Source organism: Mastomys coucha, unplaced genomic scaffold (assembly GCF_008632895.1).
Source record: "Mastomys coucha isolate ucsf_1 unplaced genomic scaffold, UCSF_Mcou_1 pScaffold22, whole genome shotgun sequence".
NCBI lineage: Eukaryota > Metazoa > Chordata > Mammalia > Rodentia > Muridae > Mastomys > Mastomys coucha.
In genome coordinates this window covers 250,205,604-250,217,466 of record NW_022196905.1, presented here as the reverse complement: position 1 = coordinate 250,217,466, position 11,863 = coordinate 250,205,604, and the positions used below count along the sequence as shown (strand labels likewise).

The following is an 11,863-nucleotide window of genomic DNA, read 5'->3' as shown; positions in this document are numbered from 1 at the left end:
CGCCTGCCTCTGCCTCCCAAGTGCTGGGATTAAAGGCGTGCGCCACCACCGCCCGGCGACCCTCTCCTCTTGAAAACAGAGAATCCTGGTCTTTATCTTCTTGTCCAGCCCAAAGATCCAGAAGGTGGTCTGAATATAAAGGTACTTCAGGCCCACAGGAAGCAGCTCCTTAGGGGGTGTGGCCTTGTTGAAGGAAGTGTGTCACAGTGGGGGTGGGCTTTGAGATCTCAGAAGCTCAAGCCAGACCCATTTCATCTCTTTCTGCTGCCTGCCCATCTGGACATAGAATCCCCAGCTACCTTTCCAGCACCATGTCTGATTGCATGCAGCCATGCTTCGCACCATAACAATAATGGACTAAACCACCGAACAGCAGTGGGCATGGTACCTCATCACAGCCACAGAGCTGACAGCAGTCTTCCTTATAGCAACAGCAGCTCACTCACAGCAGGCCAGGCATCTGCTTTACCATCCCATTCAATATAGACTAGTAAATAAGTGGCTCTGGGACTCTATCAGTCACATCAGTAACAGAGTTCCTCCCCCCTCCATAAAGCTGATGAATAAGGATAAGGATAAGTGGCCTTGCCACTGAAGGAAGGACATTGCTGTCTCAAAGGAAAGAAATCACTTAAAGGCACCAAAGGCACCTATCTTGACTCCAACTTTGCTCATTTGAGAAACAAAAACTCTTGGTTGCAGAAAGGTGTATATGGTTGGGCAACATGAGTGAGCTGAGGTGAAATGGTTCCAGGACGAGCTTAGCATGGAGATTGATGTTGTGTCAGTGCCTGGCAGAGGGGTTACATTTCTGTTCCATCCCTCCTGCTGGCCACTCAGGTCACTGTGACACAGCTGAGATGGCAGGGACCACCTAGTGGCCTATTTTTAACTGCCCACATATGATTTATGGGCTTTGACTTTTCTTATGCCCTCCTTTGATTTTTGTCAAATATTTGTGGTCTTGGTATCTTACTGATTTTACATAGCTTCCTTTTTTATATTTTATTGATTGATGCTAAAAGATACACAAGCTTTATCATTTTTGTTTTGTTTTGTCTTGTTGGTTTTTTGAGATAGGGTTTCTCTGTATAGCCCTGGCTGTCCTGGAACTTACTCTGTAGACCAGTTTGGCCTCAAACTCAGAATTCCACCTGCCTCTGCCTCTCAAGTCATGCGATTAAGGCGTGTGCCACGACTGCCCATAAAAATAAATCTTAATGAAATGTATAAATAGAGCTTAGTGGATTTGTATAGCATTTGCTTGGTAAATGCATGATGATTAGAATTAGATTTGGGTTTTTCCATATTTTTTAAGGTTTATTTATTTATTTTATGTATGAGTGCTCCATCTATATGTAGACCTGTGTGTCAGAAGAACCCATTACAGATAGTCCTGAGCCACCATGTTGTTGCTGGGAATTGAACTCTGGGACCTCTTACCAGCTGAGCCAACTCTCCAGCCCTGCTCTTTCCATTTGAACAAACTGACTCAGGGATGGAGTAAGCATACAGTGGTCAGCGCTAGTCTAGTATGTAGGAGGCCCTAGCCAATCTCTAGCTCTCTAAACAAAGAACAAAAAAGAATGAGAGTTAGGGAAGGAGAGGAAAAAAACCTCCTCTCTGGGGGCTGGAGACATGGCTCAATACTGTCCTTGCAGAGGGCCCCAGTTATGTTTCACACCTTCCTCAGGCCGCTCATGATCACTTTACCTTGAACCCTAGGGCGTCCAACAATGTCTTCTGGCTTACACGTACACACACGTGCATATGCATAGTCCTAGACAAACACATATATAACTAAAATAAGCAACAATGCTTTTCTGTCTTGTTTGTTTGTTTTGCGTTGTATGTAGGTGTTTGGTTTTGTTTATTTTTATTTATTTCATGTATATGAGTATACTGTAACTGTCTTCAGACACACCAGAAGAGGGCATCAGATCCCATTACAGATAGCTGTGAGCCACCATATGGTTGCTAGGACCTCTGGAAGAACAGTCAGTACTCTTAACTGCTGAGCCATCTCTCTAGCCCTTTTTTTTCTTTTTAAGACAGGGTTTCTCTCTGTAGCCCAGGCTGTCCTGGAACTTGCCCTATAGATTAGGCTAGCCTCTAACTCAGGTCTGCCTATCTCTGCCTCCCAAGTGCTGAGATTAAAGACGTGTGTGCCACCACTGGTCAACTATTAACAATTCTCTAAAAAAAAAGTAAATCTCTTCCTTTGTAGTCCAGAGAAGAAGACAGGAACCAGGATGGGAAAATGGATGTGCTGTACTTTAAACTTGAACTTCCCCTGCAATCCACAGAGCATGTTCTCGGTGTGCAGCTTATCCTGACCTTCTCCTACCAACTGCACGTGAGTATCCTCTCTGAGCCCTCTCCTTTTCCTCCTCCCTAGGGAGAGCCACACTGCAGATGGCTCTTCTATGGAATGGTATAGGGAACTTAACAGACAAATTGAGTATTCAAAGTAATAGGCCTTTCTGGGCAGAAAGGTTCCTGAGTGGGCTAGCATACTCATGCCAGGCCTGTCAGCTTCAGCTGCTGACAGGTGACTTGAGAACCCCCAGGCTCTTCAGACCTGACAATGGCGTCATCTCTCTTCCTAATGATTTCAGAGGATGTCAACATTCGAGATGCAGAGCATGGCGTTTCTCCAGTCCTCCTTTGCTATTCCCGGATCACAGTTACACGTGAATGGTGACCTGAGGCTGCAACAGAAGCAGCCACTGAGCTACCGTGGCCTGGACATCAGATACAACGTAAGGATACCCTTGTGGTCCAGCACCTTCATGCCTAGGTTTATCACAGCCTTCAAAAGACAAGAAATTGAAGCTTAGAAATAGCATTTAGTTCTTCTTATGCATCTGAGTGTTCTGCCTGAATGGATGTTGGGCACCATAGATGTGCAGTGCTGGACCCAAGCCAGGTCCTAGAAGAGCAGTCAGTGCTCTAAACCCATTTTGAACCCATCAATGGGTCAAACCATTGATCAGCTCTGAGCCCTCACTTCGCAAACTTCTCTGGAGATGCTCTGTACCCAGAGGTGTGCTCTACTAAATCTCCCGAGTGTTGCTCAAGCCAAGCGATATGACAGTCAATATTGACTGTCACATCTTCCAAATGATCTCATAAAATACCTATGTAAATATATTTTTTAAAATACTAGTCACCATTCATTGAACAGGTGACATATGCCAGCTCAGAATGAAAAAGCTTGCAGGTGGGTGTGGTGGCATGCCTGCCCTGACAGCCCCTGCTTGGGAAACCAAGGCAGGAAGATGACTTGAAGCCAGGAAGTGAAGACTAGCCTGGGTAACTGAGCAACACCTCATCTCAAACAGAAATAAGAAAGAGCCTTGCTCATTTGTCACGCTTTTCAGTCATCACTGTGTAAATGAGCAACACCTCCTCTCAAACAGAAATGAAAAGGACGTTTATAAATGTCATGTTTTTCAACCAGCACAGTGACTTCCTGAGACACTGGCAGGCTCGGCATCGAGCACTGTTTGTTTGGGGGCCCGATCGCAATGGCGCATGCCAACAGGACCAGGAGTGGAGAGAACGTACAGACAGCCACATAGTTAGCGTAGCCTGTTTTCTTAGAACAGGAATTGGAGGGAAATTGTTGTTTTTATATAAAAGCCAACATAGAAAATGGGGGAAAATTGTCGCCATCTCCCTGATCTGCAGCCTCCTGTCCTTTCCTCATACCCTTAAACCCACAAGACAGCTCTGCTTGTGTGTGTGTGTGTGTGTGTGTGTGTGTATGTGAAAGAGACAGACACAGAGAGATAAAACTGTGGTAGGTGGACATTGGCCCTTATTTCTATCACTACAAAAGGTAAACTTGAGAGCAAAATGATTTAAATTATTATAGAGAATTTACTCATCCTGGAAGAAACGATTACTGAAACAGGGCTGGTGAGATGTTCAGTTCCCAGCATCCACATCAGGTTGCTCACAACCACCTGTAACTCTGACTCCAAGGGCATCCAATGCCTCTGGCCTCCATGGGCTGGTGCGCTCACATGTACATGTTTATCCCCAACCTCTGACACACTCACATACACACATAACTGTGAATAATAAAAATAAAACGCTATAAAAGTAACTACTGAAACAGGGCTGAGTTAGAAGGATAAGTGTGGTCTCTGGGCCGGGGTGGCCTCCAGGATTGAGCCTGGGTGAGCTGGTGGGTGGGAAGAAGAGAGGAGTGCTCACAGCTTGTCCTCCTGCCCCACCCCAGGTATCCGTGATCAATGGGACCAGTCCTTTTGCCCAGGACTACAACCTTGCTCACATTGTTGCTGCTTATCAGGAGAGGAATGGTGAGTTGTGGACCCCTGCTCACAGACTTCCCAGGCTGTGGGGACCATGAAGACAAACCACTGGGATGCTGTTCATGATGAAAACCACAATCCCAGTGGAGACTCGGGGATGGGAGGTGGATGGGCTTGCAGGAACTTATCCTCTGTTCACTGCCTTGAGAGCTACATCCTTTCCCACAAGCCACCTCTCCAGGAGCCTAGCATGTTAGTGATCACGTGCCTTACTTATCCTGTCACTGCCTAGGCTGCTTTCCTCTAATTAATGTGTAGTGAAATCTAATTGAGTTATCTCTCATAATACACCTGTAAAAGAAGTCAGGGACAATTTACTGTCCTCACTTTCCAGACAGCAATGGAAGGTGCGTGTCAGGCAGTCCGAATTTGTAGGCTGGTAGAAAAGAAGCACCGGCAGATCTGACTATGGTAGTGTGTGTTCTCTAGAGGAGCATTCCAGGCTAGAGCCAGCACACTAGACTGGCTAGTAGTCTGACATTTTCCCTAAAGGCATCACAGCTGTTTCTGGCAGCAACAGATAACATTACAGATGATAGCCATGGACGTTTCACGAGTGGAGGGCTTGCAATTCCAATATTTCTTCTTAATTTTATGCAGTACAGTAGCAGCAATAGACTAGCAATACAATTCCTAAAACTAAATCTGACAACCGCTGGCTTGCAAATCAATTCTTCTTTTCCTCTTTATTTCATTCACTCTTTGTCCATATATAAATAATTTCATAAAACCTTCATTCTCTGGGGCTGGGAGCTAGAGCTCTTGCTTAGTATGTACAATAATACCCTAGATTCGGTCACCAGTACCACATAAAGCATGGTAGGCAGCACACACTCATAGCCCCAGCCCTCAGGAGATAGAGATGAGTGTATCAGAAGTTCAAGCTCATCTTTGGTAATATAGCAAGTCAGAGGGCAGTGAGTGAGTTACATGAGACTGAGAGAGAGAGAGAGAAAGAGAGAGAGAGAGAGAGAGAGAGAGAGAGAGAGAGAGAGAGAGAGAAGCCAATGAGGTGACTCAGTGAGTGGGTAAGAGCATTTTCCATTAAGCCTGAAGACCCTAGTTCTTTTTTTGTTTGTTTGTTTGTTTGTTTTTGGTTTTTGAGACAGGGTTTCTCTTTGTAGCCCTGGCTATCCTGGAACTCACTCTGTAGACCAGGCTGGCCTCGAACTCAGAAATCCGCCTGCTTCTGTCTTCCAAGTGCTGGGATTAAAGGCAAGCGCTACCACTGCCCAGCTGATGACCCTAGTTCTATCCTTGGGACTCATATGGTGGAGGAAGAGAGCTGGTACACCTACACACACATACACACACACACACACACACACACACACACACACACACACAAATATTTAAAGGGGCTAGCACTGTTGACATAGTTCAGCAGTTAAGATGGCTTGCTACGGGCGGTTCGGTGGTGGCGCACACCTTTGATCCCAGCACTCGGGAGGCAAAGGCAGGCAGATTTCTGAGTTCAAGGCCAGCCTGGTCTACAGAGTGTGTTCCAGGACAGCCAGGGCTACACAGAGAAACACTGTCTTGAAAAAAACAAAAACAAAAAACAAACAAGATGGCTTGCTACTCTTCCAGATCACTGGGCTTTCCAGCAGCTGTATCAGGCTGCTTTTGATTGCCTATAACACCAACTTCAAGGAATCCCATATATCTGGCCTCTACAGACAGACACCTTCATACACAAGCAAGCACACAAATAAGTCCTAGAATGAGAAAAGAACCACTTTGGGATCTGTATTAAAAGACTACATATAGCCCTTCACTTTGGATTAACGATTAATGTTTGTGTTGCAGTTACCACTGTCCTCGGTGACCCCAACCCAATCTGGCTAGTGGGCAGGGCTGCTGAAGCTCCTTTCGTGATCGATGCTGTCATCCGCTATCCCGTGGAAGTCATTTCATATCCTTTCTGTTAACCAGTCAGTGGTCACTCATTTCCACTAAGAAAGGAGAACTTCCTTAGCTACCCCAAGTAGGACCAGATGTGGGCCTCACAAGATAGGAAATTGCTGCAGCGCTATAGTCCCACACAAATGACTGCTGTCCCCACAGCGAGGGAAAATCAATTTCCTGTGCCTATTTCTTTCTAAACAATTCTTCTGAGTCAGAATTATTCATATTTATATCTTAATAATCCCTGGTCATCCATTTTATCTGAAGAGTATTTGAAATATTCTTTCTGTTTCCCATCTGACCTGAGCTTTGGGGTAACTGAGTCTTATGTGTAGCTCTTGTCTCCTTAGCACGTTGTACTTACCAGCCCGGGTTCTGGGAGATGATAAAGTTTGCCTGGGTCCAGTATGTCAGCATCCTGCTGATCTTCCTCTGGGTGTTTGAAAGAATCAAAATCTTCGTGTTCCAGAACCAAGTAGTGACCTCCATTCCTACAGCTGTGCCCCAGGGAGAAATATGGAAAGAGCACTTATCCTGAGAAGATCCCATCAGGAGACGGAGGGACCGTGGCTACCTCATTCCTGTCTTCTGAGACCTGTCATCTTGCCCGCTGGACACTTTCAGAGACAAAGAATGGGTTTTCCAGTGTCGGGCTGCCCAAAGCCCACGCCTTCAAAGCACGGAGAAAACCCATAAACATCAGTTTGTGGAAAGGTCTCAGGGTTGCTGGAGGTTGTGATTTTTGTTTTGTTTTGTTTCTGGTTTTGCTTTGCTTTGGCCTTGAATTTCAGGGAGAAAATTTCATACATCTTTGAAAGAACCCCACCTCTCCCTAGTCAATCGAGGAGTTTACCTCTTTTGAACTGGGACACCCTACACAGTCCTCCCTCCTACCATAAGCTAGCTGCTTTCTTAGCCTCCTCAGGGGTCTCACAAGAAACACGCAAGCCCCTAGCACTTTCTACTCCTAGGTATCCACACAGTGCCCATTCAGAACTTTGATTTCCAGAACTGAAGCCTCTAACTGGAGACTGGAAGGGGGCAGGGCAGGACCTAAATACAAGAGTCTCAGAAACATGTGCATGCTGGCGGGTAACTTAAGGGCAGGAGGACCAGACACCTGCCCTCAGGCTAATAGATGGGGGTCTGTCATCAGCTCAGCTGAACAGCCCTCTGTTCCTGCCCTGCTGTGGCTGGCTCTGTGCCCTGTTTCTTGCCCTCTGTCTGTGCCCCTGAGATGGCGGCTGGAGTCAGAAGTGCTGCTTCATTCAGTCAGTTCCCCTACCCCCTGCACCAGTGGAAGATGTCCGGCTTCTTAACAACAGGTTCTTTCTCCTTGGCCATTACCCAACAGCCTGGCCACTCCTCCTCCTTGATGGCCTTCCCCCCTTTCTGAAAGGATGTGGGTGACAGAGGAGTTGTTGTTGGCATTGGCTTCTACTGCCTGACAACCACAGGGTTTATTTGGAGGCTGAACTGAAAACTCAGTTGTTTGCAGTTCCCTTGATTAAGGAACACAGTCCTCACCAGAGGGGAGGCTATGGGGAAGGCATGAGGAGAGTGAGGAAAGAGGCTGAGCAGAGCATCTAATCCAGCCTTAGCCCTGGAAGGACATCCCTACCCCTACCGCCCATGCCTCCATGTCTAACCACAAACACTCCTCACTATGTGCCTCAGTTTACCTTGGAGACACCCTATGTCAGACTGAGCAAAGTAAGAATCTTGAAAACAAAGCTATTTGGAAGTATTCAAGAAGAAAAACTCTATAGTACTAATTTCTCTGACTTAATACAGCTGATTATGTGCCTGAGTAGTTTGGTTTTTTTTTTCTGAAGATTTACATGAAAAATGGTCTCTGATTTCAATTTCAAAAAGGTTATAAGAGGGCTTGAATGTGGCTCAGGTGGAAGAGTATTTGCCTGGCCTGCCATCCCCAGCTACATGTAAACCTTTATAGTGGTATAAGCCTATAACCCCAGCACATTGGAGTAGAGGTAGAAATTCAGCAGCATCCTTGAGTTAGAGCTCAGCCTGGGACACTTGAGACCCTATCTCAATAAAATAAGGAAGTGGGGTTGGGGGCATGATCAGATATATATTGTATGGGAAAAAGATAACAAGATAGATACAGAGAGGAGACCAGAGATTCAGGCTACTTTGCATTAAATTAAACTATCCTGTGCAAAAATTGTATAGAGAACTCAATGGTGTTTTATAACTTTCTAATTAAAATATTCTGAAAGAAAAAAAATAAAAATATTCTGAAAGAAAGTTTCCCGTGGCTTCTGAAAGGCAGGGACCCTGGATGGGGGAAGAATAGGGAGGGAAGAGCTTTCACGTGGTTCTGACTAACTGACTCTTCAACAGCCACACTCTGCCAATACCTGCCTAGAGATGTTGGCTTTTGTTAGGTCTTTGGCAAAAGTCCCCTAGTAAAGGAGGGTTTTTCATTGGAATCTTTATGGCAAGTGGGGTGACTCGGGCTGGAAAATTACAACTGGGTTTCGTGAGTATCAGGTTATTTTCAGATCAGATGTTGGGTGGTTCATTCTAGGCCTACATGGCACAGAATGCAAGAAGAAAAATAGTGGAAAATATACAGGATTGCAGCTGAGCTATAACTCAGAGTCTGAGTTGACTACTCATCCTGGGGAGGAGGATGGGGGAAAGGTCTGGTTCTGTCACGTGATGGGTTCAGATTCTGTTTGAATGAGGTAAGGCCTGGGTTAGCAAAACTTTCTCTCCCCCGACTTTCTGTTCATTTCTCTTTACTCCCCCTTCCCTTCTTCTTCACATTCATGCATTTCAAAGTAAGTTTTGTACATTTTTGACCAGGTAAATTCTAAAAGTGTCTCCTGGAGAAAATGTGTAAATCTCATGAGCCTCGGTTAAATTTATTTATTTTTATGGAAACAGGGTCTTGGTATGTAACCCAGGGTGGTTTTACACTTCGGTAATCCACCTGCCTCAGTTTCTCAAGTGCTGGAATTACAAGAACAGTCCACCAAACCTGACTTTAAATTTTTATTTTTCAAGACAGTGTTTCTCTGTAGCCCTGACTGTCCTGGCACTCACTCTGTAGACCAAGCTCGCCTCGAACTCAAAGACCCACTTCCACTTCCCGAGTAATGGGATTAAAGGCGTTTGCTACCATCACCCAGCTCTGACTTTAAATTTTTAAAGAAAGTAACAGCCATCTAAATAGTTTACCCAGAAGTTAAAAGCTGGCATTCTTTTAGAACGCAGCTTTTTTTTTTTTAATCTTTTTTTGTTCTCATTGTAGCTTTTTTCCCCTTGTGGTAAATACCACTTCTTTAAAAGTTATATATAAATTCTTTGTTGTTGGTTTATTTCCTTAAGATAGATCCAAAAAGAAGTTACTAGTTCAGAAAGCTCATGGCCATGGTTAAGGATCCCAATTTTATCTTGCCAAGCCGCACCCGGATAGGCTGCGTTGATATACTTTCCCAGAAAAGACTTTGACCCCACCACAGATTTACAAGTCTCCTACAAAGCTCTGTCTTCTGCATATGCTTGGGCTCTGCCCTGTTATTGTAAGAGGAGAAATCTACTTTATTGTTGAAATGTGTCCGGTGTTTATCTGGACCTGTTATCAAACCTGCACATCTGGGTAGAGGCCAGTACCCGAAGGGGATGGCAGCTGCTCCTGCTGCAAAAGCTACCTGGCCTCTCGGCCCCTCCCCACTCCTGTGTTGCTCAGGAGGCATCCGGGTCCCCCTGGCATCAAGGTATCTGTTTGGATAGTTGCAAAGATGCCACCCAGAGGAGGGGGCAAGATAAAGATTCAATTTCCTGCACAAGGGCCTTTTGTCCTCTGAAAAACTTCTCCCCTCGGGACAGATTTTTTTCGGTCCATTAGCGGGCCCAGCGGTGGCTCTGCCAGCGGGCTTGATGATCCACCCTCCCACCCCCACCCCCTGGGGCGGTCAGTGTTCCTGGAGCCCACCTGTGTCCTCCATCTTCCTGCCCTTGCCCCAACCCCCACCCCCAGGCGTGGCCCGACACGGTCACGCCTGTGAAGGATAGAGGAGCCCCAGGCCAGCTGGCTGCTTCCCTGCTCCGATCCCGCCCTGGCTCCGGCAGGCGGCCCCAGGCAAAGAGCCACCACTGACTGAGCGGGTCATTGTACGCGCCCTGGATGGGCAGCGCAGAGCAGCGCAGAGCAGCGCAGAAGCGCAGAGGGCAGCGCAGGTAGAGCGGGGCCGGGGCGGGGCTGGGGGGGTGTCTGTTCCAGGGTGGGGGGGGCCAGGGTCTCCGTGATAACCTTAGGACTCCTGCACCCCAACATCTCGTTCTTACTGCTCTTCTGTTTCCATCCCCCTCTGGGATTCCTATCTGGTTTTCTCCAAGTGTTTCCTATATGTTAGTACCCCTCTCGGTGCCCTCGAGATTCCCGGGCCGATGTCACCGGATGCCCCTTCTTCGCTGTGGGATCGTAAGAACTGAGTCTGTTCCCCTGGATTCCCAGGGAAGAAGGACTGCTTGTAGGGTGGAACTCGGAAGGGACCAACCAGTCCTAGGAGTCTTTGTTGAGCCGGGGGAGAGAGCAGTCCTCCGCCAGGGCCAGTTCGAGGACAAACTCAAAGCTTTCGGGTAGATGAGTAATCAGGTCTTCAGGTGGGATGTTCCATTTCAAGGAGGAATTTGGACTGAACTTAAGAGACGCAGCTCTCCTAGCTCACCGGTCTGACAGCTTAGTCAGGGTTGGTGGCGAGAGTGAATTGTGTATGCTGTGAGTCACAGAGGCAAGTTATGGTTCGCAGGGTTCTTGGAAATGGTCCGTCCGCCAGGAGCATCACACCTCCTCTCCCTCTCTCATCTACCGGAGCATCACTTTAAGCTTGTTCAAGAGCTTTGTCACAGAATGTTTAAGAAAAAGTTAGTTTGGAACCAGATCTAGAATTTGGGTCTGGTGGCTTGGCTTCTGGCTGTTCAACCTTGGACAGAGCAGTGGGTTCTCTTGGCCCTCAGCATGTGTGCACCCCCAAAATGCTCCTCTTCTCTCCTAGCAGAAAGGGGAAGCAAATTCAATTCTCTCCACATTTCGGGAGGAAGGCTTAAGGTTTCTGGGATTTGAGGACTGATTACTCGGTACAGTCCAGGTTGTCACTGTAGCCCAGGGTAGCCTGGCCTCAAACTCATTCATAAATGCTGCGCTTACAGGACTCTGCTGCCATGCCCTTAGCTAAATAAATCAAATGCTGTCTTTTTAAAGATGAGGGAATTGAAGCTTGAAGCAGCAGGGGCGCTGGGCTGACTGGAAACCCCAATGCAGAAAGAGCTACGGGGAAGAGAAGGCTATATAGGTGGGGTGGCTCGGTCTAGTCTCTTTTTTACCAAGGAATCTGGCCCGGAGTGGTTTAGTGACTGGCCTGACATAGGATATGAACCCAGTCTGACTTCAGAAGCCATTATTTCTCTTAGTCTTCTGTGTTGTGTGCACCTGTGCTTTCCCTGCCTGCGCTCGCTGCCTGTGCTCGCTGCCTTTTGTTAGAGTCAGAGAGGGTCATCACAATCTGTCCCTACTGCTGTGCTGGGGTTTTTCTTACAGGCAGAATTTCTCTTAGGTTCATAGAATAAATATAATTATG

At 46.8% G+C, this 11,863-nt stretch overlaps 1 protein-coding gene across 1 annotated transcript in view; it reads left to right on the top strand.

The window, feature by feature from the left end:
• Tmem231 (transmembrane protein 231) overlaps positions 1-8,522 on the top strand; it is a 21,905-nt gene extending 13,383 nt beyond the window's left edge. The window contains exons 3-7 of the mRNA XM_031341480.1: positions 2,228-2,356; positions 2,619-2,762; positions 4,250-4,331; positions 6,153-6,258; positions 6,612-8,522. Of these exons, the coding sequence (XP_031197340.1) occupies positions 2,228-2,356; positions 2,619-2,762; positions 4,250-4,331; positions 6,153-6,258; positions 6,612-6,789 (639 nt within the window). The 3' untranslated portion in view covers positions 6,790-8,522. The remainder of the gene's footprint in view (positions 1-2,227; positions 2,357-2,618; positions 2,763-4,249; positions 4,332-6,152; positions 6,259-6,611) is intronic.
• The last annotated feature ends 3,341 nt before the right edge of the window (positions 8,523-11,863 follow it).